The following is a 24,641-nucleotide window of genomic DNA, read 5'->3' as shown; positions in this document are numbered from 1 at the left end:
CGTCCGAATCGATCATTCCTCGACATTTACAATCTGCCAATCGATCGATCTGCTCGCCCAGAAAGGTACGACCGCCTTCTCCTCGCTACTATATTCAGCCTGGACGGTCACCCCTTGCACCTTCTGTACCACAACCTTCGGGGCGTGTGATGCCAGCGGGATCTGATAAAACGCACGCCCAAAATTACTGGTAAAATCCGCCAACCTATCGATCGCTCCGAACGAATCGAGGAGGTGCGCGACGAGGGGGAGAAGGATAGGGGACGTATACACTCCTGCTGCGCACCCGCTTGTCGGCGTTGCCGTCGATTTTGAAAGGCTGGGGTGCGGGGCAGAGTCAGAGCCGAGGAAGAATTTCTTATTGCCGGATTTGATGGCTTCTTGGAGAGCGAGACGGTCACTTGGAAACTTGGCAACAGGTTTGCAGAAGTGGAAAGATTGGCCTGCCCAGTCATCGACTGTGAGTGTGAGGTGGTGTGCTGTGATTGTGCATGCCACATTGTCACCGCAAGCCATGACAGCCTTGACGGCAGCTTCGGTTGTCGCGTGCTCAAGGACGATACGTAGTTTAGGATATTTCTCGGCTAGATCTGCGAGAACGGGGAGGAAACGTTCCTCGGCATTGAGGACGCAGGTGTTTTTGGAGTGATCCGATGGGATTTCTCCGTGAAGATTAAGCACGATGCTATGCGCCTCCATCTCTTTGAATAGCTCGTCGTATTTGTCATAACTCTCGATCCCCTGGTCCGAGTTGGTGGTCACGCCACGGGGATATGATTTGACGCCTATGATACCAGCAGCCTTCCAGTTTTTGACATCGCTGGGATAGAGATCGTCGGAAAGATAGAGAGTCATTAGGAACTCCACTTTGGTTGATCCTGAGTTCTCCCTCAACTTTTTCTGGTATTCCATTGCCATCCTTGTAGTGGTAATCGGGGGTACAAGATTTGGCTGTGATCGTCAATCGATCGTTGTTATATGTGCTGAGAAATTAGCACGTACCATGACATATGCGAGATAGAAACCGCCCTTGTGGACATGGGGGGTAACGAGCCTCGATAATGCGCCATCCCGGAGGTGAACATGAAAATCAGCGGGGGCGGTTACTTCCCTCGTGTCTCCCCAATTTGTAGTGGACATGATGGCGATGGAGAGAGCCTGAGGTATGCATGCTATATCTGGCCATCCATTAAGTAGCTGCCATGTCCCCAGATAACGTCGAGGCCTACTACTACGCGCCAAGGTACCGTCTGGAACAGTTAAAAAGTTGTCGAGCAGCCCGCTTTTAGCTCCAGGCTCTCGAGTTTGTCGTTTGCTTTGCACCCTAATTCAGAGTTCCCACTCGGTCATGCGACTGAGTAGATCTGTCGCTCTAGTACTACCACGGTCCACGGACTACCATTCGGGATACTTCGGGGAGACGTCGGACATCAATCTTTCCGATGGACGGGACCTGCCCTAAACGCAAGCACTCAACAGGCATGATGGTTTCGCTGATCAGGCCTCTTGCAATTTTCCTTTCAACATCAAGAAACTAATCGACAGGGCCTCTGCATTGAAATCCTCATGATCATCTACGCCATACCGTTTCGATCACAATTTTGCTGCGCAATCATAGACAATCATTGTCATGAAATCAGATAGAGTTCATCTAGCTCCAGGCGGTCCTTATCTAATTCATTGGCACTATCTGAAAGCAGTGTGCACCTGTCTTCTAGGTTTGATCCAAAAGTTAATCCAAATCCCCGGCTTCAGGTGTAAGAATGTCACAATATCTTCCTACTTGCACTGCAATTGTCCTGGAGTCTTCCGCTTCATGGACCAGGATCTGATATTGTATGTCGAGAGCCGGACAGACCTCACAACCTCTCAGATCCCTCTTATCGTCGGTATCTACTCGCAACATTATTTGGTAAGATTAAGCACCCTCATTAACGCTACTACGATGCGCTGCTGATCTGGGCCATTTGTTACCCCTTTAGTTGCAATGGTATTGAAGAGATTTCTGCCAAAGGATCAGACCCAATAGGCCTGCCTTACCGCCTTCTCTGCGCAGTTCACAAGAACCGGGTTCTGCCAATTCATTGCCGTCCATGTTCAGGCACATAGGCATCATCCATGGCGGAAGATCCGGGAGGCATCGGTTCCAGTGCGCTCGCAACCTTGCTCGACTTCTTCATACCATCGCGCGTCACCATCCATTCCAAAGGAGCACTTCGGCTTTTCTGCAGTCTGACTAGTACTTGAAGCGGAATAGATTTTGTTAAAACACAGTCCGCTTCCAAGTATCAGCCAGACTCTGCACGTTGAACACCAATTGCACGATGAAATAATATTATATCGCATTACGAAGCTATATATATGTCTAGATCTTCAAATCAATACGACTTCCCTGTCATCAAAACCTACATTAACCCTTAGCACGCCCCTCTCGAATAGTCCTTCCAGTCTCTGATTGACAATCCCGCCCATCATTCCATCGTCTTCATTCGCTACCACGACTTGTATATCCTCGAGACTTGTCCACGAGTCGCCGTCGAATACGTGAGCCAGCCCTGCAAAGTCCATCGATGAAAGTGCGTACAGATCAGCAGGGTGCAATGCGAGCGAGAGAGCTCGCAATGGTGCGCGCACACGATCGAGGAGGGCAGTGAGCGGCATCAACTGCGGCGGTGGAGGGGGAGGATCGAGGTCCGATGGATCTGGAGGTGGCAAGGAAGGAATAACGAGTCCATACACATGCATCTCTCTCAAACCGATGTTGTGGCTGAGGTCGATGTGGGATACAATCTCGTCTGCGTTGCGTGAGTCCTTATCTTTCGTTGTTCAAAGCAAGTTCTTACCTCCTTCGTCTATGAATGCAGCATCAAACCCGAGATGAAGCTCTTTCAAACTTGTGCCCAGCGCCTTCAAGAATTTCCCTGCGGCCGGGGCACTCTTGACACCCAACGCGCCGAGCCTCAACACTTCCACTGTTACAGGCCCTCCAACGTGCTTCATCACCGCCCGTATCCACTCCAATACCTGCCGGGTACGTGCTCCCCGCATCGCGAGCTCCCTTAGTCTTCTTGGTGGCTTAGGAACACCTCTATCACCTGCTCTAGATCCAAGCAACTCCGCAGGTATATTGTCCCACTCGCAGCGCACCCCGTCCAGCGCGAGCGCTTCTACATCTTCAAATTCTCCAATAAATCTGATCATATCCAGCGTCGTCCTGAAATCGCACACCCGCAGTGCAAGCTTCCGTACACCCTTGAATCCCTTGATGAACGCGTCTCGAGACTTGGACGACAGGTACTCCCAGGTGATGCGCTCAGCTTCGAGAGAGTGGATATTGAGGAGCGACCCGGCTAGGGTAGGCAAGGCTGCGTTAAGCCATTTCGGGTCCCATGACAAACCTCCTCGCGATTCGCGAATGAAGAGGTCTTTGACGTACGGGGCAAAACTTGGTAGTGTGGACCCACGCCCTAAGGTGTAACGTTGCAATAAATCGACGAATCTATTCCCCCTTCGTCCACCTCCGAGTCGCACGTGTCTCCATAGATGCGCTCGGGCTGCATGTAGCCAAAATTTGCTCACAAGGGAACAATTGCAGAATTCTGCGAGATTTGACTGGTCGTAGATGTCCATCATGGTGGGTGTGTCTGGGACGGCAAAGAATGAGATGATGTCGAGGAAAAGCTCTGGTGGGAGGCGCGGAGAAGGAGTCGCAGGAGATGTACTCTTGGTGGAGACGTGATGCTGGAAGGTGGATGATATCTGGAGAGGGATGGGGAGTATGGGAGAGGGATCTGAAAATGCAGGTGATTGTGGGGACTTCCAAGAATGCACCAGCGTGGTCGGGGAAGTGATTTTCGACAACGAGGGGGACTGCAGGTGCAATCCAGGGACTGTAGTGATCAGTGTAATGGCCATAGTCGCAGGATCGAATTAGTCAGTAGGTTTGTTGATGAGTATATGTCTAATGACTGGCTGATTAGATCTAAGAGGGTATTTGTGCGCACTGCTGTGGACCAGCCAAGCAACCCAACCTTGGTGAGAAGCTTCTCAGAGGGAAGACACGAGGCGCGATAAGAAAAACATGAACAAGGGGCATGTTTATAACGTTGTCAGACACTCGGGAAGGCACAGCAAAAAAAATTCCTTGAACTTTGCCATATCGATATCGTCAGCATGTGGTTCGTTGCGCTCCGATAGTCATTACACGCTTAGCGCCTGCTAGCAGTTTGGTTGCAGCCAAGCGTTTTGTGGCAGAGAAAATTTTACCACGGATGCTTCCGTCCTCCCCCCATGTTAGTTCGGCCAACGCCGGTCAGTGCCGGCTCTACTATGTTCCTTAGCACACTCATCCACTGGGAGGACCTATGGCTTATCAAATCTGTTGGGCGTTGAGCGGAGAGCAACAAGATTAGGTGAGCCAAAATGCAGTATCCATTAGTTCGAAAGCCGTCTCCGCGGGTTGGAAAGAAGACAGTCAGCATGCTCATCTCTGATGGTTGGGAGGCAGCAAAGTGTGAATTGCGCGGGATCATGTAGATCTGTCCATAATAATGGAGTGGACCATTGAGGACGAGACTCACTCTGTGACCATCCTTCGCAGCAAAACTGCGAGATACATGAAGAGGTCTGTTCTTATAATAGATATACATGTAGCCTGTCTGGTAGTAGGGGTGCACTAGAGTGAAAACCCCATATGCCATCTCATTTCCTGAATGAAGGCTAAATACCTGAAACTAATGATTAGCGCCTGCTAGTAAGATGAACGGCGATGCACGCTGCCAAGGCAATCGGTCATAATGGACAGTGCGAGGCAAGTCAAGTGCAACATCGTGATGTTTCCGCCAGAGAGGCGATGCGTACCAACTCCGGTATTCCACCGCAATCGGAGACCTTACTTATTCAGTCTAGTCGGTCTATTAAAAGATAAGGAGAGAGGCTAAAAAAGACACCAGAATGGATCATGCAGGTCGGCTGAGAGGTGAGTACTCATGTTCGATTGCGCGACATCTAGTACATATCCTTCGAAGTTTCGCGTCGCGAGTAGAGAGGGCCACCACGATAGAATATAGCGTGCTATGCAGTCTGCCAGGTAAACCTCGATTCCATCCAGTCTCCACTCTGATGAAGGAAACGGCATGCAAAATCGTCAAGTGTTCTCAGTCGCCTCAGTGTGTCCTTCGGGGGTGAGTTCTCCCCAGCCAACAATGTCAACTCGCAGTACGAGTGAACGCGGAGGGTTTCTACTTGAAGGTGGATATGGATTGCGGTACAACGCTATGGGACTATCTGGGACGCGCCTCGATCACTGATCATGAAGGAAGGCGGTGGACGGCTACTAGGATGACGCCGTTCCCTCTTGACCTTCCAACATTTGAATAAGTACGACTTAGACATGTGCCACCACGCTACCGTAGATCAAATCAGCTGCTGATCCACGTTTATCATGGGTTTGCGATGGGCGTTGTTCAAGGAAGGTCAGAGACTGAACATGTACTGGGCCGGCGAGGCGAACCAATATAAGACAAATCTATAGTAATGCAGAAAGAAAACATGGATTCTGGAAGCACTGTACAATGCTTGCCCGCGAGACGCACCTCGATCTTTCAGATGAAGCTGGAAGGCAGAGACATGACCAACACTTACCTGTAAACTTCCGATACTCAGTTCGATCACCAAGGGATGGTTGCGAGAATGAACATTTCGCGTGCTACACACTACTGCAAGTCGACACATGCACACGCTCCTGGAAAAATATTGAAGTCATGGCAGTTCCCGCATCCGAGCCGGCTAGGAGTTCAGCGTGATAATGTCGAACGCCAAGGATCAGGCGTGGTCCCAGCACGAACATCTGGACAAACAGAAAAATTTGAAGAACACCAACAGAGATATGATTTTCCAGGGAATCTAAGTTCTGTAGAAATGATGAACCGTGATCACATGCAGAGGTCGGTGACAGATTGGCATACCGCTGAGAGCATCGGAGACAAATAAATGAGGTGAAGGCAAGAAACAACGACGAAGCTAGCATGTGCGAAAATTCAGAAGAAAAAGAGAACCATATTCACATTATAAGCTCACCTTGCAAAGTAAATCACGTGAGTTTTCATCAACACCATGAAATAGTCCTCAATAATCCATCCTGTCGACGACCGTTGCAGTTCACGAAAGTGTTTTACAGCAATCCAAACTGCGAGACACAGTACGAGGACCTCCCATGCAGTAGTGAGTGTTGAAGTGATGATCACCAGAAGTGAATCATTTGATCCCTGAAAGTCCACAGTGCACTGATAGGTGCCGGAGAGAATTAACACGTCTAGTATGCATCAATGAGCCTGATGCACTCAATTATTTATGAGAGCTTACCCTCTGAAATATGACTCATTGATATTGCGGTGATCACTACGGTGGCAATCTTGACAGCCAAGAAGACAACAACGAGAAATATCAGCATCATTCTGGATCCCTGATACATGGCATGTAACCGAGTGATCATAATAACTTGCATGATGTTTCAGTCAAGTCAAAATACTGAGGTATTGCAACTATGCAGCTCACCACCCAGGATCACGAATACTGCGACATTCGTCCAATTTCGTGTGACATACATAATGTAGCCTGACAAATCCGGTTAGTGACCAGCCTTGAAGGATCACACTCTCGAAACAAACTCACAGCTGTGGTAATCATTATATTGAATCAACAACTTGAAGCTGGGTCAAGAATCTCACTCACCCCTACGTGGGAGTGCAATTAGTTGGACAGCAATAGCAGGTGTCGGTGCAGAATACTCACTACGGGTGTCACCGGGATTGTCGGGACATTTACTGTATGCCAGTCAGAAGAAAAAAACATGGTGTATGTGAGCAGACATACACATTATGCTGATACTGATTGTGAGAGACGATTAGCGCAGCGCCAATCGCTTAGCCAAGTTCCAAACATACACTATATATATTATTCCAACATAGCGCACCTAGGATAAAGTTTTCAAGTCAGTGTAATTTGCCAACCACACCTATAACGCAGACGACATACACTCAGATACAGAACAGTCATGAGGGACCAGCGTTGCCTCTGCCGCAAAATAATTATATTTCACGTTGTTCTTCTGATGTGGAACTCAGCTCACCCAGACCAGTTCGACCTCGAAACCTTTCTTAGCGAGATGGCTGTTCCAGTAACAGCATCAACATACCTCTTGTCCGAATGACAGTGCTGAAAAATGATAAGGATATTACCAGTGGTTCTTGAATACTATTTTGCTTACCCCAATCGTACATCACCCCAGCAGAGGAAGCAACTGTGAAACCGCAGCCAAGATTAGATCGAGACATTACTGTCATCATCCAACTGGCTCTCCACGAACCTACAAAATAGCTGCTGATCCGAGTCAAATTGATGAGCGGCCACCAACTGGGATCATTTGAGATTAGTGTCATGGTGTCAGAGTATGTTACGTGAGGGAGTGGTGAACTTAGTGGGCATGTGACAAATCGATAGCGTTCGTGCTAGATATACCACACCATGCAGCGCTTTATACCCGAAATGAGTATTATTCGCATGACATTCTGCAGTGCACGCCGCTAGAGAAGATCAATTATTAAGTTGTGCTAGTGAACACTGAAACTTGATCATTTGAAATGAAATCATCAAAGGTCTTGAGGATAGTTGCCGGTTTATACACCCTCGAGCACTGGTCTGCTGAAGCGCTGAGCGCTGAGCACTGCTGCGTATGCCATGAAATCAGGTGCGGAGAATCCCTGCACGTAGTGGTCCTCGAGGCTCGCTCATATAGCCTCGCATGAAATTAAATATTATGATTTAACATAATCGGATCACCCATTCAAAGTGAGGCCAACATGGAGTCATGTCTTTCACAGCGAAGGTGAGTCAATCGATGTATATTCAAGATCCCTCGAAAGAACCTGTATCCAGTGACCATCACCCTGATCATAAGTACATTGACTTCTCAGCGCTCATCGGCAAAAGAACTAACCACGAACATTCGCTGCACAACCCTTTCTACTGCCTCTCACATACACTCATGACCTCGCTCCAGCGCCTCCTAATAATTACCACCATGAATGATAGAATATATGGAATCGTTAGAATTCTGACATCATGTATTCCCTCCCTCTCTATGTATCGTTGTGCCACAGGGAGACGACATGATCAGCAAAGTATGTAACCCAAGACTTCGGGGTGAGGAACTGATAAGTGACAACGCTGCATCAACATCGTGCCGTCAAGGTGGATAGCTTGACTCGTGGGGCAAGGCCGCAAGGACCATTATCCCCTTTCAGAGGCCAAGCACGCGAAGAAATGAAGTTATAGCAGCGCTTGGCACTAAAATAAAACCAGGAAGTACATGGGGTACTCACCTAGGACACGATGCGACACGCATGGTCGTTTCCTGGTAGGGGTGTAATATTCACGCTAGCTTGATGCCTATTGTAAGATTACCTGACCTATGCCAGAAATGGTTAGTCATGCCGAGGTCGGACCCAGTTGTTCTGCCGGTCACCGTTACAGGTGCTACATAGTATTTCCTCAGACTCGTAATATCGTGAGGTTATAGAACTCACCAGTGGTATTCATCTTTACAACAGCAAATCTTTCCCTTTGCGTTCACTTCCTGCTTCACAGACAGCACTCAGATGGTAACAACCGATCTACCACGATCCCTGATTCTACCACCTGGACACTCGAAACTTCTTGCATTTGATATCCTGGAATGCAATATGAAGACCAGACAGGGCCGCCTGGTCGAGTCATACTAACTTTTTCGAATAGGGGGCGAGGAAGCTGGTAGACACGCACGTCATCAAGACAGGTCAAACACAATAAAACATAGCGTGCTATGCAACTAACCAGACATTTTTGATACCCTTGTACCTTCCGCATTGGCGCATCCAAACCGAGGAAAGGCCAGACAAGGTCAGCCAAAACGCCTTCAATTGCATCAGCATATCCATCGAGGGTGGGTTCCCCCCAGCCAAAGAGCTCCCCGGGTGCACGAGAAGCAAGCACAGAGGAACACGGGAGGTCTATACCTGAAGGTGAACATGGAACCGCGGTATAACCGTGGCCATCATGGTAGTGCAGCTATGCACCTTGATCTTTGAGACGAACCTGCCAGATTCCAGAGGGTAAAATTTGTCGGACGTATTGAACCTCGAGCGTATTATAGGACGCCACAGATAAATGATATGTCCCTTATAACTTCACCTGGGAAAGGAAGTTGTCCTTCCGAGTTGCATGATTTATGGAAATTTTCGAAGGTGATCAGATGAAGACGCCTAGTGGTACACATAGAACCGACTGACCATGAGCGAACAACATCCATGAATTCTTGCATTGGTTGAGCACGCGGTCAATATGCGCCCCTCGACCCTCGGGCGGCGTGAAGCGTCCTATTATGGTTGTATCTACTCGGAGCTTACTTCAGCATAAAATAAAGCATCAAGCGGACTTCCAAACTATTTCTCTCATCAACCAGCTCGAAAGCCACGAATGCTCGTCACGCACAGGGTTGCTACATGCACCCAAATTTCTGAGCGGGTTAAGGTCTGAGTATTCCAATCCCCCTCGATAGGCTCTAACAAAGCCCAGCTGTAATCAGCTGCACGACGTTCCAGCAAAACAGCTTCGTTTCTCCTATCCCGAAGATTCTGCTTATGGCAGAGGAGGGCGAGAATGAAGGCTTTGAAAACGTCGCGGGGATCGGGCGAACTTGTATCTGTTGTTTAGCAGCCAGTCATCGCTATCGCGCGTGCGCCTGTGAAGGCGCTCAAGATGATTACACGATACGTGGCGAGGCATGATCAAGTTCGCTATTGAGTCAGTAGCTTGACTGAATGCGGGCCACTAAAAATATGGCGAGCAATGTGGTTGTCAGTGTTGATATCCTGCCACTGCGGGTAACAATCTGGCGAGCACTACTTATGTTGCTGCTGTTAGTAGTCTGACTCAGTGGCGGGCACTGACAAGTTGTGGCGAGCATATGCTCTGTTCACGGTCAGTAATCATGAACTGCCGCTATGGCTCGGAGGCCAATATCTCCTTGCGTAAGGGGCGAGAGGCTAACTACCTCTGCGTATGAGGCGCGGTTGGTTGCATCATTATGCGATGGGACTGGTTTGCCCTTGAGCTCGCTTCGTGGCTCGCGTATCCTTCGTGGATCGTGAAACTCGATTCAGACTACTCTCGGACTGGTTCTCTTGAATTTTTTCCTTGCTGAACTCCTTTGTGGAGTGTCGTCTTTTCGCGAAGTTAGGATTTGTACTTGTTATCTGTGTATCGATACGTGGGCATTGCTTAAGGAAGGTAGTGTCCTCGTCAGTAAATATTGGTGATAAATGTGTTGATCCAGGTCGAGATAGACAATGCGCATGCTACACGCTGTAATCCGTGCTGTTTGTAGGATAACCTCGCTCCGTCTCCCTCCTGCTAGCATTCCAATAATACATGGCATCCCACTGTTGGTTATTAGACATACCGTCTCCGTCCATGTTGCTGTACTCGACGGAAATTGCGACCCATACATGTTATCGCAAGTGTTGTGAACCGGTACTCCTTACTGATTTTTGCAGCCGACACACCGGCAATATGTCCAACTTACGAGGCTTTTGATTTTCAAGCTTACGACTCGGACCACTGGGGCTGCAGTACTGTCATATTTTCAAATCAATATCATATCTGAGTCTTCGAGATGCAGGGGCCCCATTACTCCAGTGGCAGGGAAATTTGACCAAGTGCAACAACCCAGGAATCAACTATGTAAAGGTTGCTCCATGAATGCCCACCGATGCGAAGGCAGGACATCGACTCACCCTTGTGACATGCGAGCTCCCTGCTATCTTGAGGGTCCTTCTGCATTGGAGAAGGAAGAGGCAACGCAAGACGTATCACCATCACTGTCAATCTATCACAAGGCGCAAGGGTCAGAAGGGGATGCAAAGCAAACTACTCATACTCACGGCACACAGATATCCAGAGCAGCAGCCTGGCAAACCGAAGCCGCAAATGCCGCCAACCTCAGCGCATTGCGAATCCCTGCTGAAAACAGCTGGTGTCGCACTGACAGACATAGATGCTGTCAAAGCAGTCACGATGGCGAGAAAGGAGAAACGCATTAGATGTACGAGGAGATGTGGGATCTGTCAGACAGGTTCTCGATTAACTCTGAGGTAGTGCGTGGTAGGGAAGACGGCAGTCTGACGGCTGGCTTTTTATGTTCTGAAAACATGCTGGGAATGAACCATGAATGGCATAATAGTTATTCTTCATCGGCTCCGTGACTGGTCGGGTCCGATTAGGCAGCCTATGCTCACAACGTTCGGCTCTGTTTAGTGAAGAGAAATGGAACCTAACAATACAATAATCAATGACATACTTGGTCCAACTTACGATGTCGAATGTTTTGCTAGCCGCAAACCACAATAAATCTGCGCAAGAAACTGATACGGTAACAAACATAACTGACCTGCAATACTGCATGACGTCCCCCCGATGCCGTTGTTTGCACGATGGAGTAGCGTTGCAAATGGTCCCTGCGGTTCAACTTGGTTAGCTGCAAATAGCATCAGTTGAGACGCTGACGTCTCAGTGCAAAGAGATCCCAAATCGCTTACTTCAGACGAGTAAGAACTTTGCAAAATAGTATCGAGATGTAATATGATTCGTTAAGACGCTGTCGCCTGGTCAACCGACCCGCCAACTTCCTCGATATTCGCATCGTGCGACATGGTTGAAACGTCACCTCAATATCGTATCTTACTCTTGCTAGGAAGAGAACGTAGGTACATCTGACATCTACGAGAGATCGCCGCTGTTCAAAGTCGGGCAGCTTTGGTACAGTGCAAACGTCACTCGACCGCATGTGCTTGAAATGAACTGGTTGAAGTACTTACAGACGAACGGATGATACTGATAGCATGTTACACACACGAGCAAGTAGGGAACATGCTGCATAGTATTTGCGTGGTCAAGCAACCGCTGAGACCAAGGATGCTGACGCTCTTCGTCAGATGTGGTACGTGGTGCCTTGAATCGTGTCCTCAGCAGACAACGTTATTCTGGACATCCGTTGATCGAACATCGACCCATGATGGAAGGCCGATACTGTTTTGCTGTATCAGAAAGGTGGATATAGAATTGCGGAAGCACAGCACCGTCAGTGGCAGTGTTGTTACTAACCCATTAAAAGGGTTATAACTTGACCCAGTCATAACCGGTTAAGAGTGGGGATGGGCAGCGCTCAGTCAATTTGAAACTCCGCCCGTGATTTGCTTTGTAGTGCATGGAGTCGAAACAAGTGTCCAATGAAAAGATCGACTGACACTACATTACCACAACAATCTGACAAAAAGTTTGTGTGGAGAAACATGCATGGATTAATGAAACTTGAGTATTCTATGGGGAAAAAGTGCAAATGGTGCTGTCCTTGGGAAAATCACTCACTACAATGGCATGAAATGCACCGTTTTTTGTGATTTTTTTTTTCATAGAATACAATGATGGAGTAAAAAGAATACATTTCACCCAATTTTCAAGTGACACGAGGGGTCGTGTTGCTGGCAACCAGTCGATCTTTGAGGCCAGTGATGAGTGTGCTGACTCAGCGCAAATTGACACATCAAGAAAAGGATTAACTGTCCAATGCAGCCCCGATACATCAAAAGGGACCACTACAACCCAGTAAAAAGGTGTTATCTAACACAAAAGGCTCATCTTGCACACTTAAACTCTAGAAGTGTCAAAAAGGAAAATGGTCCTCCTGCCAAGACCTGTAGTGCAAGGGACAGCAGTCCAAGTCCTGCGATCGTGGCACACCTGCAAATTGAGCTTGACACACAACATCAGAAGACCAAGACATACGAGAGGCACTACTGCAGTGAGTGCAAGTGGGCCTCATGAAAGGACAATGCTGCTGTATGTCTTCAGGAACAGCTGCACTCTCTGCAAGCTTCAAGCTCAGAGATTGCAGCAAGAGCTCAGGCAGCTGAGGTGCAGTCTTGCTCAAAATTTTTGATGTTAACTTACACAGCTCATAGTATAATTTCTTCACATGTGTAGTTGTAATTGGCATGCACTAGTCATACTCTTGATACACTATTGATATTTGCCCTCATGTTCTTTAGCATTGTGCTTACATAATGTCACACTTTGTTTATGAGTGTTGCCCATCCCCATTAAGAGGTTTGTTAAATGGATCTGTTTTTTAGGTAGGGTTAGTAGGGTTAATGTACCAGGAGTTATTTGAGTTAATTGGGGGTTGGCCAATTTTTAATTGCAATCATTGATCCTCTGTTTAATTCTTCTGGGATTGTATTGCCTTCCTTTGCTGCTCTGATGGCTAGGGGGAAGTCCTGGCTATGGGGACATTTTCATCAGGGGACTGCAAAGGTCGATAAGGTGCACTGGCATGCACACTGTAAATACTGTGTCAAGGTGCGGGCCAAGGAGCTCAAGAATGCCAATCAGCTGGCTGTTGCACATGGAATATTGCAGGCCATCAGATCTTCCATGATTTTGACACAGGAAGGTGAGTTTCACCAATTGGCGTGTTACATATATGCTTGTACATCATATATTAATAGTTGTTTCTGCGATCACAGCAGTAGAATTGCCCATCAGCCAATGGCTGGATCTCATTGAAATTCTCCTTGGTTTTATCAACATGTTTGATGACACCAATTTGAAGATCACCACCCTGCAGGCTATCAGTTACATCTGTGAAACTATAGTGCATTGACTTTGTGCCACTCGTTATTGAAACCAATCGCAATGTTCTGTCAGGCTGCTGAATATGACGTGACCTGCTTGCAGAGGAGGGCTATGGCGCACTTTAGCTTAACATTTTGTTTGCACTCACTTAATTTTGCCAGTTAATGTGGGCAATACATTGTATATGTCATGTAGATACAATGTACTACATAGTAACCCCATCTTGATAGCATGCAGATAGGTTCAATGTCATTGCGAGATGTTTTCTATCACGTCCTGGCTGTTGCCGAGATGGTCTGACAGTGATGTGTCAATTGTTGTGGCACACAACAGTCTAAATCAGGTAATATCTCACTTCTGCAAATTTTGTGATGTTTGACATCACCAAAAGTCCAAAAACCTGACACTGCCTGATTAGGATTCTGGTTATGTGATTTTGTAGCTCTTAGATGACAAGCGTAGTTCATCAAAAATGATGTTCATATTTATGATGAGGCTGAATCATGCAATAGCTGGAGTGATCAGGCTGACATTCAGTGGTAATAGCAACATTCAAATGATATTCTATGATACCCCACTGGCAGTGGGGCCAGTACCTGATACAGTACCATGAGCTAGCTAGTGTAAGCTCAGCACTGATTCAGCAGTGACTCAGTGCCAGCAATAGTAGTAGACTGTCATACTAGTGAGACCCTCCAAAATCACTCTGATCTGAGGAGCCCTGTGCCCACTTCCTTCCAGTGTTAGAGAAGTGGTGGTATTTGGCACTTGGGGGAGTGCTGGAGGGTGGACTCATTGCGCATCATGGTCAACCAGCCCTCTGTGGCTTCTCTCATCTATTTGTTTGATCGGTATGCTGCATGGTATGAGGCGATGATGTCGGTCCAGCACCCATGTCAAGAAAAAATCGACAAGTTGTGCTCATTGGTTTACGTGAGTTCATTCCATCTTCTACTACACACACATGCAATTTTAACTACTACTAGCTTGTCTGTGTGTGTGGCGTGTTCCACTTCAATCCTGCCATGGGTTTTGACGCTGCCACTAGTATCTCCAGCAATGATGACACTTTTGACCTTGACCTGATGGAGTTGAAGAATTTCAAGGATAAGCATGGGAACCTGGCCAAAAAGATGCACTTCATGTGATAGCAATATGTTTTTTTGGTTTCATTTTCTCGAGTTTGCAGAATGATTCATGATTCATGATTGCATGTACTGAATGATAGTTGATTTGTATTACATATAGTACAATGGTGCAGTACATTGTTTTTTGATTCTGGAAAACCAATGAACTTTTCTCACTACTCTCCTCCCCTGCTTCAAGTTCCTGGGCCTGAACTCCACTGTTGGATAGGTCTGCTGGGTAGTTTGTGTCAAGGATAGTACATCTACAATGAGAAAACAAAAGTATAGACAACCATCACTCAATTATAAGGCACCGTACCCCTCTTGTGCAAGAAATTCATTGTCCTCCCCATCAGCCCCAACTTGAACAGGATTCCCCTCATCACCCAGATCTTCAGAAGCACTCCCCTTGTTGTCATTGTCATCCACAACTTCATCCACAACCTCTCTGAGCTCAATGACTTCTTCATCCTGTGATGCTGCAGTGCTGTCATTCCTCAAAAATTCATCCCACTCCTGTGTTACTTTGTGGCCAACACCACCACCTCGAAAGTGCATGAACATATCACAATCTACAAAACTAGTACATAGATAGATTAGAATAGCAATACCTAATAGATAGTAAACACATACTGATTCACATAAAAACATGAGAAATCTTTATTGTCATCTTCTGCAGGACACACAAATGAAGGCCCAAGTCGAGTGTCAGTGTGTCCATGTTGATATCCAGGAATTAAATGTACACCACGAATGACATGGTCAGGATCTATGAAACCAAAACCTTCACTGGGGTCATCCTGCTTGAAAAAACCAATGCAGTGGAGTCACTTTGCTGACCACCCAGCTTTGAAATCAATGTTGCATCCGAACCAGCGTACAAAAAGCACATGCATACGGGTTGGTGCCTGCATAGCACCCTGGCCATCATACCAAACATCAAGGTGGAAAATCTTGATTACATGGGCATACCAGTAAGGATGTCGACCGTCATTGTCCTCGTGTGACAGCATCATGATGTCAGCATGTGTTTGAGGGTTGATGTTAGATACCTGTGCCGACTCAGGAAGCAGAAGGGTCGGGGCTTGGCTTCAGCTCTTGCGCTGCGCCCTTAGCCGAGTACATGCCCCGAATTTGGAGTGGGTCCGACGTTGTCCGACAGTAGGACGATTGGACCACTTTGGTCTGCTCTGAGGGTTGGGGAGTAAGAGCTACTAGCGGTGGGCCAACTAGGAGCAGAGTGGAGAAGGCGGGGAGTGATGCGGAGAGGGGATAGGAGTAGGGGAATGTTGGTAGGGGCGGGAAAGGCGGAGGATAATGCAGAGGAGCGAAGGAGGATATTTGATAGGGGCAGAGTAATAAGGGGAAGACTTAGAGCATGGCTCTAAGTCGGAGCGGAGGGTCGGAGGTGACAACAAGTTGAGACTTGTGTCTAGAGGAGGTAAGGTTCTACTGAGAATTCTCACAGGATACAGTGGCTCAAAAAAGTGTCCGAATGTTTATGCATTTTCAAGTAATTGAACAATAGCAAGGCAGAACCAAACAATAACCAAAGGGTATAGGGACATGTCTGAAAGCCCTATATCATGGCTCAAATCTGAGATATATAGCGTGGGAACCCGACCATATATGGGCAAGCTATGGTAATTCTAAATACATGACTCATTCGGACACTTTTTGACTTTGTATTTAACCAAGACTATTCTATGATTTTAGTACTTGGTGCTACCCCCCTTGGCTTTAATAACTGCTGCAATTCTCCTAGGCATACTTTCTATCAATTTTTGATACTTCTCTTCAGCAATCTTTTTCCACTCTGCTGCAACTCTCTCCCATAGTTCAAATAGCCCCTGTGGAGGATCTTGATAGGCAGCAAGTAGTCTTTTGAGTAATCCACAGAGATGTTCAATGAGATTGAGGTCTGGAGACTGTTCTGGCCATGATAGAACATTGATATCATGATCTTCAAACCATGTTGTAGCCAGTTTTGAGGTGTACTTGGGGTCATTATCTTGTTGAAAGATAATGTCTTCTTCATCAATTCCTGACTTCTGCATGCTTTTGAGTAGACACTCCTCTAGAATAAAGATGTACTGATCTGCATTCATCCATCCTTCCACCTCACAAAGAATCTCCATGCCATACAACCCCATACCATCATACTTCCTCCTCCAAACTTCAGTGTACCCTTGACTTCTCTTTCTCCTAATGGTTCTCCTGCCTTTTTCCACACATATTCCTGGCCATATGACCCCATTCTATTGATTTTTATTTCATCTGACCAAATAACCTTCTTCCAGTCTTCCACAGTCCAATGTTGGTGCTTTAAAGCAAAGGCCAGTCTTCTCTTCCTATGAGCTACAGAGAGAAGAGGTCTTTTCTTCTTTTTTACAGCCTTAAGATTGGCTGCCTTGAGGGTGTTTCTAACAGTTTGGGTGGAGACAGGAGTGGAGATGATGGAATTGATGAACTTGGTAGCTTGGGTAGCATTTGAAGCCTTGCCAGATAGAATTTGGTGAACAATAGCTCTTTTGTTCTGTGGAGTAAGCTTGGGAGGACATCCCATTTGATGATTTTCCTTCTCTGGCATGTGCTGCTTTATGACTGTAGTAATAGTAGACTTGCTGAGACCAGTTTTTGAGGCAATTTGCCTAGTAGATAAACCAGAGGTACAGAGAACAAGGATATTATCCTTGTGAGCAGAGGAGATGGGCTTCATGATGATTATGTTGAATTTCATGATCTTATGTGGGTTTATATATTCAAATAATATTGCAATCAGACCATATTATCATTATGACACCGCTTTAATTAAGAGTGTAATGTATGAATGGTCTGATTTTGTGATTTCAATAAAAAGTCAAAAAAGTGTCCAAATGAGTCATGTATTTAGAATTACCATAGCTTGCCCATATATGGTCGAGTTCCCACGCTATATATCCCAGATTTGAGCCATGATATAGGGCTTCCAGACATGTCCCTATACCCATTGGTCATTGTTTGGTTCTGCCTTGCTATTGTTCAATTACTTGAAAATGCATAAACATTCAGACACTTTTTTGAGCCACTGTATAACTGTGAGAAGACAAGTAATATTAAGACTGAGGAAAAATATCTAAGTACATGATATGTTATATACTAATATGTATGAGGCAGTGATCAGAATCACTATGCAGTAAGGCTATGTACCAAGGATATAGTTTGTAAGTATTTTACATAGGCGAAGACATAAGTCGGGGTAGATATCAATATGTACGTGTCGGATCAGCGATCAAGCGGTAATATGAATTACCAGTCATCTGGAAGTAAGGGTCTATGTTCCAATAGGGAAGGCATATATCTAAAAGGGGAAAGAGCCCCAGTTGAATGGAGAGGTTATGGAAGGGGACCGGTTGAGTGGTTGAGCGGAAGCGTAGGGCGGAATGCGGACTTGTGATAGGACGGAGCAGAGGATGAATGGGGCGGAGGGGTCAGAAAGCAGAGCGGATATCAATATTGGAGCAATCAGATCAGGTATATGACAGTTGATTGAGTCCTGTTCTCTTCACAAATCATATGTTGTGTAGTTGACATGTAGTATGCTGTGCTTGTGGAGTTGGTTATTGGTGAAGGTGACCTGATTCCTGTCATCATCAGAGAAACTGTGCTCATCACCAGAGTAATCCAAGCTGTGGAGCCGTGCCAGCAAGTGATCTTTAAGGCGTGGAATGAAGTTCTGTGACATCACATCAATGGATACAAAGTAAGGGTGTGATAGGTGAAATACTCATGTCAATTGCCACATCATTGTCAAGCTTGCCAAGCCATGCAAATATATCATATGAGCACTTGGCATATTTTGATATGTGGTAGTGCACTGAGGGTGATGTACGCTGCTCATGCCCCTCTTGCTGTATCAAGGACCCATGGCTCTTTTTACATTGTTCAAGTACCTTTGCGATGAGTCGCTCACGGGCTTCAATGTGAGTCATCATTGCAACCATTGTCTTCTTGTTTTTTGGTGTTCTTGGATACCATTGTTTGACATGCTGATGTTCAAGTTCTCCCTAAGGAGAGATATAATTGTAGGTGAGCAATAGCGCTATCAATATCAAAATGAAATGTACCAGCTGTGTAGAATAATTATCTGTTGTGCCCATCCGCTTGATTGTGTCAGCATAGTCGCCAAGCGCATGAAACTTGTAAGTTGAGAGGTTAAGGGACTTGCGCTTGGGTCCAGCTGAACTCTTCTGACTTGGAGTTGTAGATGTTCCTTGTTGTTTTGCAGCTAATGCAACCTCTCAACGTCCTCATGCTGCATGCTTGTGAGGGAGCTCTGTTGTGTGATAGTGATCACATGTTGTCTTGTAGAATTTTCAAACCAATTGACCAAGGACAGCAGTGGCAGTGTTGAACAGAGCTAGCATGTCAGTGGTATGCATTCGAAGCTTTGCATACCCATGCCATGATGCTAAGTTGAAAAGGAGGTCCAGAATGATGGCATTGTGAGGCTCAGGCAATAAGTTCTCAAATGCTGGAATAGTGCACTGACACAAAAATTTAAATAATATGTGATACAGATCATATAGCCTAGTGCTTACCTGTAGGAGATCCTCAAAATCACAGGCAGCCAATTTTTTCATGGATGAAGTGTTATAGTGAAAACAGCAAATTGTGCCTCTACCAAAGGTAGCGACCATTCTGTATCTGATTAGGTTGTTAGTATATGAATAATGGATGCAGGGAAACAGATGCAGCATATCAAAATACATGACTTACCACTCATTCAGCCTCTGTACTGCAGTTCCCCCAGCTGCATGCAAGATTCGCATCAGATGCAGTGAAAATAGCTTTCCAAGCACCAATCTCAAATTCATGTAGTTGATCAACCACAAACAGCAGCAAACATGTTGATACCGTAGTTGAGTAATCATTGAGAAAATGTGTTCTAATGTTCAAGGTCAGTGTGAGTGTAAAATAGATGGTTGTGGAACAATGCTTACACGAATTGGCACATATGATTCCTCATTGAGAATTGCCTTGATGCTAACTGCCATCTACTGGAGCTCCAAGTTGGAAGATCAATTTGTGAGCATCTTCCACTCGCTGTTGATGTCGCAGGTCATCAATATGCTCCCGTGTGACCCACCAGCCTCATGTCTAGTGTCATTCCCATCATGTGAATGTCTGACTTCTTAACAAGACAGCAGGGGCATGGACACTGCCCCAAGAATTTGATGCTGGCTAGCAGTATCCTGAGTAATTCATCAATTTCAGTTGACCAGTGTGTTGGGATGGACTAACTTTTCAGGATAATCTGCAGAATATGAGAAAAACCAGGGGAATACTCTTCAGCAGTAATCCCATCACTGCAGCAAATTACAATGCCATGCTTGTATGCTTCCATGAACTTTCCATCAAGAATTAACTCCCAGATGGCATGAATCAATTCACATTTGAGGTGTGTATAGGTGCTGCTTGAGGTTGGTTCACCGAATATATCAATATAGATCTCCTGTAAATCATCTGGAAGCTGCAAATAATTAGTAATGTGAGTTTATAAAGTAATGTGTACATACATTGGGAATGTACACCAAGTGATGACATGCATGAGCAGTAGGCTTTCCTCATGTATATTTGGACTGATTGCTGAAGAATAGATAGAAGGGCCAAAGGGATGCATCGCCAAAGCTTGCCAAGTGAGTGGCATCAGACCAGACCATTAGTGAGGCAACAATGTGCTTGAGGTCATCACCAGGATCTCGTGGGATGGAATTCACTTCTTCATAAGCTTTTATCATTTCAGGAGAGGTGTAGGATTCAGAGAAGACTTCCAGAGTTCAATTATCTGGTGTGTTCCAGTACTGGCAGAATGGAGTCATATTGAAGCTAGTGGATATGTCATCCTCAAATGTTTGAGTGATTATATCTGTGAGAGAGTGATGGTAAATGCCAGGGATCTCAAGTTGGGAGGCATCATTCTCTGAGGGAAACTTGGCCCTCTCATTGGATAAGCGAATTTTGACAGTTGACTGCTGCCACCCATACTCTTTGCAGAAGGGATTTGATTTACGCTCGAGGTAGTCATCAAGTCAGTTTGATCTCTCGTGCATGACTGAACCCAACTAAGTCAGCTGAGTTGAAACGAGGGTTGCAAAGAAACTCAGCCAGACGATTGAGTCCAGCTGCCGAACTAGCATTACTGCCAGAATAGTGCCAGGTCATCAGTAGGGCTGACGATGGGTTTGTGAATGCTCCAAACAGATCATCATCACTGATTTACTGCAGAGACTTCCAGGCGTACTTCGCGAAGGGTAGCATGTAACCCCTCTAGTGTGGGAGCATCTGTCACACCGTCCAGTGTGTGATCAACCTCTGGGGCTAGAGTGGGACGAGTTGGGTATATGCTATACAGACCGAATGTATCTGGTTGTGTTTCAAAGGGGGTGAGCAGGGGTGGAGGATCAGGTAGATTAGGGGGCAGTGGTGAGGGTTGGGATGATGGTGCCATAGCACTGTGACCTGAGGCTGTATTCCTGTCACTCAAAATGCCTGCACGTTGCTGTTGGATGGTTGGAGGCATGTGTGCGAGGTGCGTAGCTGTGCCTGGAAGATAGTCAATGAATCGATGCGGCATGTGGATAGTGCGTCCAGAACATTTTGAAGTGACAGTAGGAGCTGGAGGCAGAGGGGAATGTGGCCATGAAATGTTTGGCAGACCTGCAACATCCTCAAACTGGTTGAAATGTACTGTAATTTGCTGCTCAAACAATCCAGAAAAAACATACCTGGTTAATGTCTATATCACCATCTGCCTCCATCCCACCATGATCTGTTGCCCACGCTTCATCATCCCTCTCTACCTCCTCATTAACCCAAGCCCATTTTGATTCCTTAGCTCCATTTTCAGATGTGTGCCGTTTTCTGGTGCAATGTAAAATGTCAGAGAGCTTGAGAGCTTGATTAGGCTGCAAGCAGTGGGCAATATGCCCAGAGAGCTGATCTCTGCATGGGGAAGGTCCTTCTACATGCAAGGCAAAGATGCTCCATCTTGATTGGAGAAGTACAGGAGCAATACAATTGAAGAGGTGGGACAACAACTCAGGCAGAAGAGTCATGATTCAAGCATCTATTTTGGGCCAGATCAAAACAGATGACATCAATAAATGTGTCCTTCAAATGTATTTTATGCATTTTTTTTCATGGCTCACGGGGTATATAGAGGGTGTAGTGTGCAGTAGGTGAAAAATGTGTCAAATAGTGTGTCATGAGGTGGAATGTAGAAATGTAGATGGGAAATGTGGAACAGGGTGAAACAAAATGGGTAGCATACAATGAGAAAGGAGATGGGGTGATAGGCAAAGGTCAAGGATAGACAAACCAAGGAAAACCTTTCTGCCCTAAGCCTCTAATTGTCTACCTTCCTTGCATTCAGTTGTCGTTGTGGTGGACATTTGAGGGTGATTGCATTATTGGGACAAGTGGGTAGAGGCCGGGTTGCAGATGGTACAAGGTGTGTGAGAGCGATACAGCATAGGTATGAGGTTGGGCTGCAGATGGAGTAAGTGTTGGTATTGGCACTGGTGATGTGGCCTGGCAAAGTGTTTGAACGGTGGTGAAAAGCAGGGGGCACAGGTGAGGGAGTATCAGCGTATGGTGGCATATGTTGGTGCAAAGGTGCAGCGGTGTGTGAAGGTGTGGGGTGCTGTAAGGTGTGGGTTACGGGCAGCTAAACACGTGTGGTGCATGCAAGTTGCAGCGTGGGTGCCAAGGTGCTGATGTGGCTGGCACTAAGTACAGGCGCTAGCATGAAAAACACGCAGTCTGTGTGCAATGGTGGCAAGAGGTACTGAGTGCTGGTGGGACATGGGGAGAGTGCAGAGCGAGTAGGTACAATGGGTGGGACAAGAGTACTGTAGTGTTGAGGTGTAGAGTTAGGCGCTGCAGCAAATGCAAGACGTTGTTGACATGCAGCACGAGTGCAGGAAAAACTGGTGTGAGTGAGAAGCATGTAGATAGACAAAGAGAGAAGGAGAAAAAACTGGACCTAATGGAAGGTGGCCATCAGAGCTCCCTGCAGGAGGTGATGCCAGAGCTCCCCAGTTGCCTGGAGGTGTACTGATCAACAAGTGCAGCAGGATTGAATGTGAATGATGGAACACACCTTGAAGGGCAATGAGCTGTGGGCACACCAGATCTCACACAGATCTCAATTTGCACCACAGCTCAAGCGCTTGTCCTCAAGGACTTGAAGTGATGAAGACGGTTGCAGGTTGCAGACTGTTGTAGTGTAATGTTCAAGTTCAAGTGAGAACTTGAACATTGAAAGGTCACATGATCACGTGATGGTTGGTGTTGTTCCCACTCTTTTGTCTTTGAACTTGAACATTACACTACAATGGTCCGCAACCTGCAACTGTCTTCATCACTTCAAGTCCTTGAGGACAAGTGCTTGAGCTGTGGTGCAAATTGAGATCTGTGTGAGATCTGGTGTGCCCACAGCTCATCACCCTTCAAGGCATGTTCCATCATTTGCATTCAATCCTGCTGTGCTGTTGATCAGTACACCTCCAGGCAAGACACCACTTCACATACCCATATCACCTGACTTCATTGCTGCCAAAGCAAACCTACAGCAGGTAGGCGTTGGCATGGGTACGGGTAACCCGCTGCAGGTCACAGGGTAGTGCATCTGCATCTGCGTCTCTGATCTAGGTGCGTACTTTTCCACTTGTTCTTGCTCGTTTTTGCTCATTTTCAGCTATTCTTGGTTGTTTTTGCTTGTTTCTGCTCAGTCTAGCTTGTCTCTGCACGTTCAAGCCCCCACACAAAAGGGCAACCTCCTGTAACCTCCTGCTGCCCAGTCAAATCCAACTGTGCAACCATTCAGCACCCTTTTGCTAACCTGGTTCTGCCCCGCATGCCTGGCCACAACCTTTCTCAAGCTCCTGCTGACATGGGCACTGCTGCCATGACTTGTTGCAGTCTCTCTCTTCCTCTTCCCTCTTCCCTCTTCCCTCTTCCCTCTTCCCTCTTCCCTCTTCCCTCTTCCCTCTTCCCTCTTCCCACCATGCTCAACCTTGGCCTCCTGCTGTGCATGCTGATCTCCTGTACCTTCCTGGCACTTTCCCCTGCACTCTCGCACTACTTAGCAGTTGTTACCTTGGCCTTTACCTATCACAACACCTGTCAAAAGACCTGTACCTGCTGGTACCCTTGGGTATACTGGGTACTGGGTATACTGCAGGTACAAGTAGAGTTCTCAGGTTCCTGCGGGTTTACCCACAGGCTCCCCGACAGTCAGTTACCTGATGTCTCTGTCCCTTTCTTCCAGCCATTAGACTCGAGCATTGTGCCAGGGACCTACAGCTCCTCGACTCCAACTTACAGGTACCCTCACAACAGCGATCAAGAATTTTGGAGACAGTTTTGTCACTATGGCTACAAAGCACATGGCCTCATGTAATGACAGGAATGCCTGACTGGCACTGTTGACTTAATGCCACGGCAGAGCTATGTATCTGTGACTGCATTTAATGCAGGGATGCCTATGTCTGGTACCACAGCCCTTGATGATGTGTGGCAGTAATCTTATTCCTGCACTTTTCTGTTGATGATAGCGCAATAATATCTTATATTCCCAATACATCTTCATTTCCTTGACTAGTTGCAAATTGCAGTGCAATGTGACGACTGATGAGCAGCAGTGTGTCTGATATGTAACAGTGTGTAGTGCTGTAGCCAAGTTATTGGCACCTGGCATTTTCATTTGCTGCCTTGTGGATCAAGTACCTGCTGTTTCACTCC

General features: G+C 46.5%; 8 protein-coding genes across 8 annotated transcripts; 2 read left to right on the top strand and 6 right to left on the bottom strand.

The window, feature by feature from the left end:
* Positions 1-12: 12 nt before the first annotated feature.
* On the bottom strand, positions 13-1,140 carry EDB91DRAFT_1047959 (dihydroorotase; the record flags this gene model as incomplete). The annotated part of the gene is made up of 2 exons (XM_041313355.1): positions 13-951; positions 1,003-1,140. The coding sequence occupies 2 exons, from the start codon at positions 1,138-1,140 to the stop codon at positions 13-15; spliced, it is 1,077 nt and encodes a 358-aa protein (XP_041180754.1).
* A 1,233-nt stretch (positions 1,141-2,373) lies between these two features.
* EDB91DRAFT_1048014 (uncharacterized protein) lies at positions 2,374-3,630 on the bottom strand (the record flags this gene model as incomplete). Its single annotated transcript, XM_041313362.1, has 2 exons — positions 2,374-2,795; positions 2,844-3,630. 2 exons carry the CDS (start codon positions 3,628-3,630, stop codon positions 2,374-2,376), a joined length of 1,209 nt encoding a protein of 402 aa, XP_041180753.1.
* Positions 3,631-5,447: 1,817 nt separating this feature from the next.
* On the bottom strand, positions 5,448-7,524 carry EDB91DRAFT_878893 (uncharacterized protein). The gene is made up of 13 exons (XM_041328692.1): positions 7,367-7,524; positions 7,268-7,300; positions 7,196-7,215; positions 7,130-7,144; positions 7,036-7,074; positions 6,945-6,973; positions 6,874-6,887; positions 6,789-6,824; positions 6,556-6,615; positions 6,364-6,498; positions 6,079-6,313; positions 5,967-6,021; positions 5,448-5,911 (listed from the first exon to the last, which is right to left on the bottom strand). The coding sequence occupies exons 1-13, from the start codon at positions 7,437-7,439 to the stop codon at positions 5,708-5,710; spliced, it is 948 nt and encodes a 315-aa protein (XP_041180752.1). The 5' UTR covers positions 7,440-7,524; the 3' UTR covers positions 5,448-5,707.
* Positions 7,525-8,585: 1,061 nt separating this feature from the next.
* Positions 8,586-9,414, bottom strand: EDB91DRAFT_1113930 (uncharacterized protein). Its single transcript, XM_041317880.1, has 3 exons — positions 9,114-9,414; positions 8,868-9,053; positions 8,586-8,805 (listed from the first exon to the last, which is right to left on the bottom strand). The coding sequence occupies exons 2-3, from the start codon at positions 8,967-8,969 to the stop codon at positions 8,641-8,643; spliced, it is 267 nt and encodes an 88-aa protein (XP_041180751.1). The 5' UTR covers positions 8,970-9,053; positions 9,114-9,414; the 3' UTR covers positions 8,586-8,640.
* Positions 9,415-10,644: 1,230 nt separating this feature from the next.
* EDB91DRAFT_1113923 (uncharacterized protein) lies at positions 10,645-11,169 on the bottom strand. Its single transcript, XM_041317879.1, has 3 exons — positions 10,980-11,169; positions 10,833-10,924; positions 10,645-10,775 (listed from the first exon to the last, which is right to left on the bottom strand). The coding sequence occupies exons 1-2, from the start codon at positions 11,133-11,135 to the stop codon at positions 10,856-10,858; spliced, it is 225 nt and encodes a 74-aa protein (XP_041180750.1). The 5' UTR covers positions 11,136-11,169; the 3' UTR covers positions 10,645-10,775; positions 10,833-10,855.
* EDB91DRAFT_1113921 (uncharacterized protein) lies at positions 11,027-11,593 on the bottom strand. Its single transcript, XM_041317878.1, has one exon. It carries the CDS (start codon positions 11,497-11,499, stop codon positions 11,179-11,181), a length of 321 nt encoding a protein of 106 aa, XP_041180749.1. The 5' UTR covers positions 11,500-11,593; the 3' UTR covers positions 11,027-11,178.
* A 1,760-nt stretch (positions 11,594-13,353) lies between these two features.
* Positions 13,354-13,756, top strand: EDB91DRAFT_1079387 (uncharacterized protein; the record flags this gene model as incomplete). The annotated part of the gene is made up of 3 exons (XM_041315125.1): positions 13,354-13,416; positions 13,453-13,546; positions 13,602-13,756. The coding sequence occupies 3 exons, from the start codon at positions 13,354-13,356 to the stop codon at positions 13,754-13,756; spliced, it is 312 nt and encodes a 103-aa protein (XP_041180748.1).
* A 10,148-nt stretch (positions 13,757-23,904) lies between these two features.
* Positions 23,905-24,423, top strand: EDB91DRAFT_1079386 (uncharacterized protein; the record flags this gene model as incomplete). Its single annotated transcript, XM_041315124.1, has 3 exons — positions 23,905-24,133; positions 24,225-24,296; positions 24,377-24,423. The coding sequence occupies 3 exons, from the start codon at positions 23,905-23,907 to the stop codon at positions 24,421-24,423; spliced, it is 348 nt and encodes a 115-aa protein (XP_041180747.1).
* Between the last annotated feature and the right edge of the window lie 218 nt (positions 24,424-24,641).

The sequence above is a fragment of the Suillus paluster genome, assembly GCF_016628075.1.
Source record: "Suillus paluster strain FC165 chromosome Unknown EDB91scaffold_9, whole genome shotgun sequence".
Taxonomy (NCBI): domain Eukaryota; kingdom Fungi; phylum Basidiomycota; class Agaricomycetes; order Boletales; family Suillaceae; genus Suillus; species Suillus paluster.
Note: the sequence above shows the minus strand (reverse complement) of the source record. Positions and strands in the feature narration are given on the sequence as shown.

Excerpts from the sequence above, each read along its gene's own strand:
- EDB91DRAFT_878893 (XM_041328692.1), bottom strand. The coding sequence starts at position 7,439 with ATGACACTAATCTCAAATGATCCCAGTTGGTGGCCGCTCATCAATTTG. Across the intron at positions 6,022-6,078 it reads CACGTGATTTACTTTGCAAG|CTTCGTCGTTGTTTCTTGCC; the intron begins GTGAGCTTATAA and ends CGCACATGCTAG. Across the intron at positions 5,912-5,966 it reads TGTCTCCGATGCTCTCAGCG|AACTTAGATTCCCTGGAAAA; the intron begins GTATGCCAATCT and ends TCATTTCTACAG.
- EDB91DRAFT_1113930 (XM_041317880.1), bottom strand. The coding sequence starts at position 8,969 with ATGCTGATGCAATTGAAGGCGTTTTGGCTGACCTTGTCTGGCCTTTCC. Across the intron at positions 8,806-8,867 it reads GTATCAAAAATGTCTGGTTA|CTTCCTCGCCCCCTATTCGA; the intron begins GTTGCATAGCAC and ends CGTGTCTACCAG.
- EDB91DRAFT_1113923 (XM_041317879.1), bottom strand. The coding sequence starts at position 11,135 with ATGCGTTTCTCCTTTCTCGCCATCGTGACTGCTTTGACAGCATCTATG. Across the intron at positions 10,925-10,979 it reads GCTCTGGATATCTGTGTGCC|ATTGACAGTGATGGTGATAC; the intron begins GTGAGTATGAGT and ends GCCTTGTGATAG.
- EDB91DRAFT_1113921 (XM_041317878.1), bottom strand. The coding sequence starts at position 11,499 with ATGCAGTATTGCAGGTCAGTTATGTTTGTTACCGTATCAGTTTCTTGC.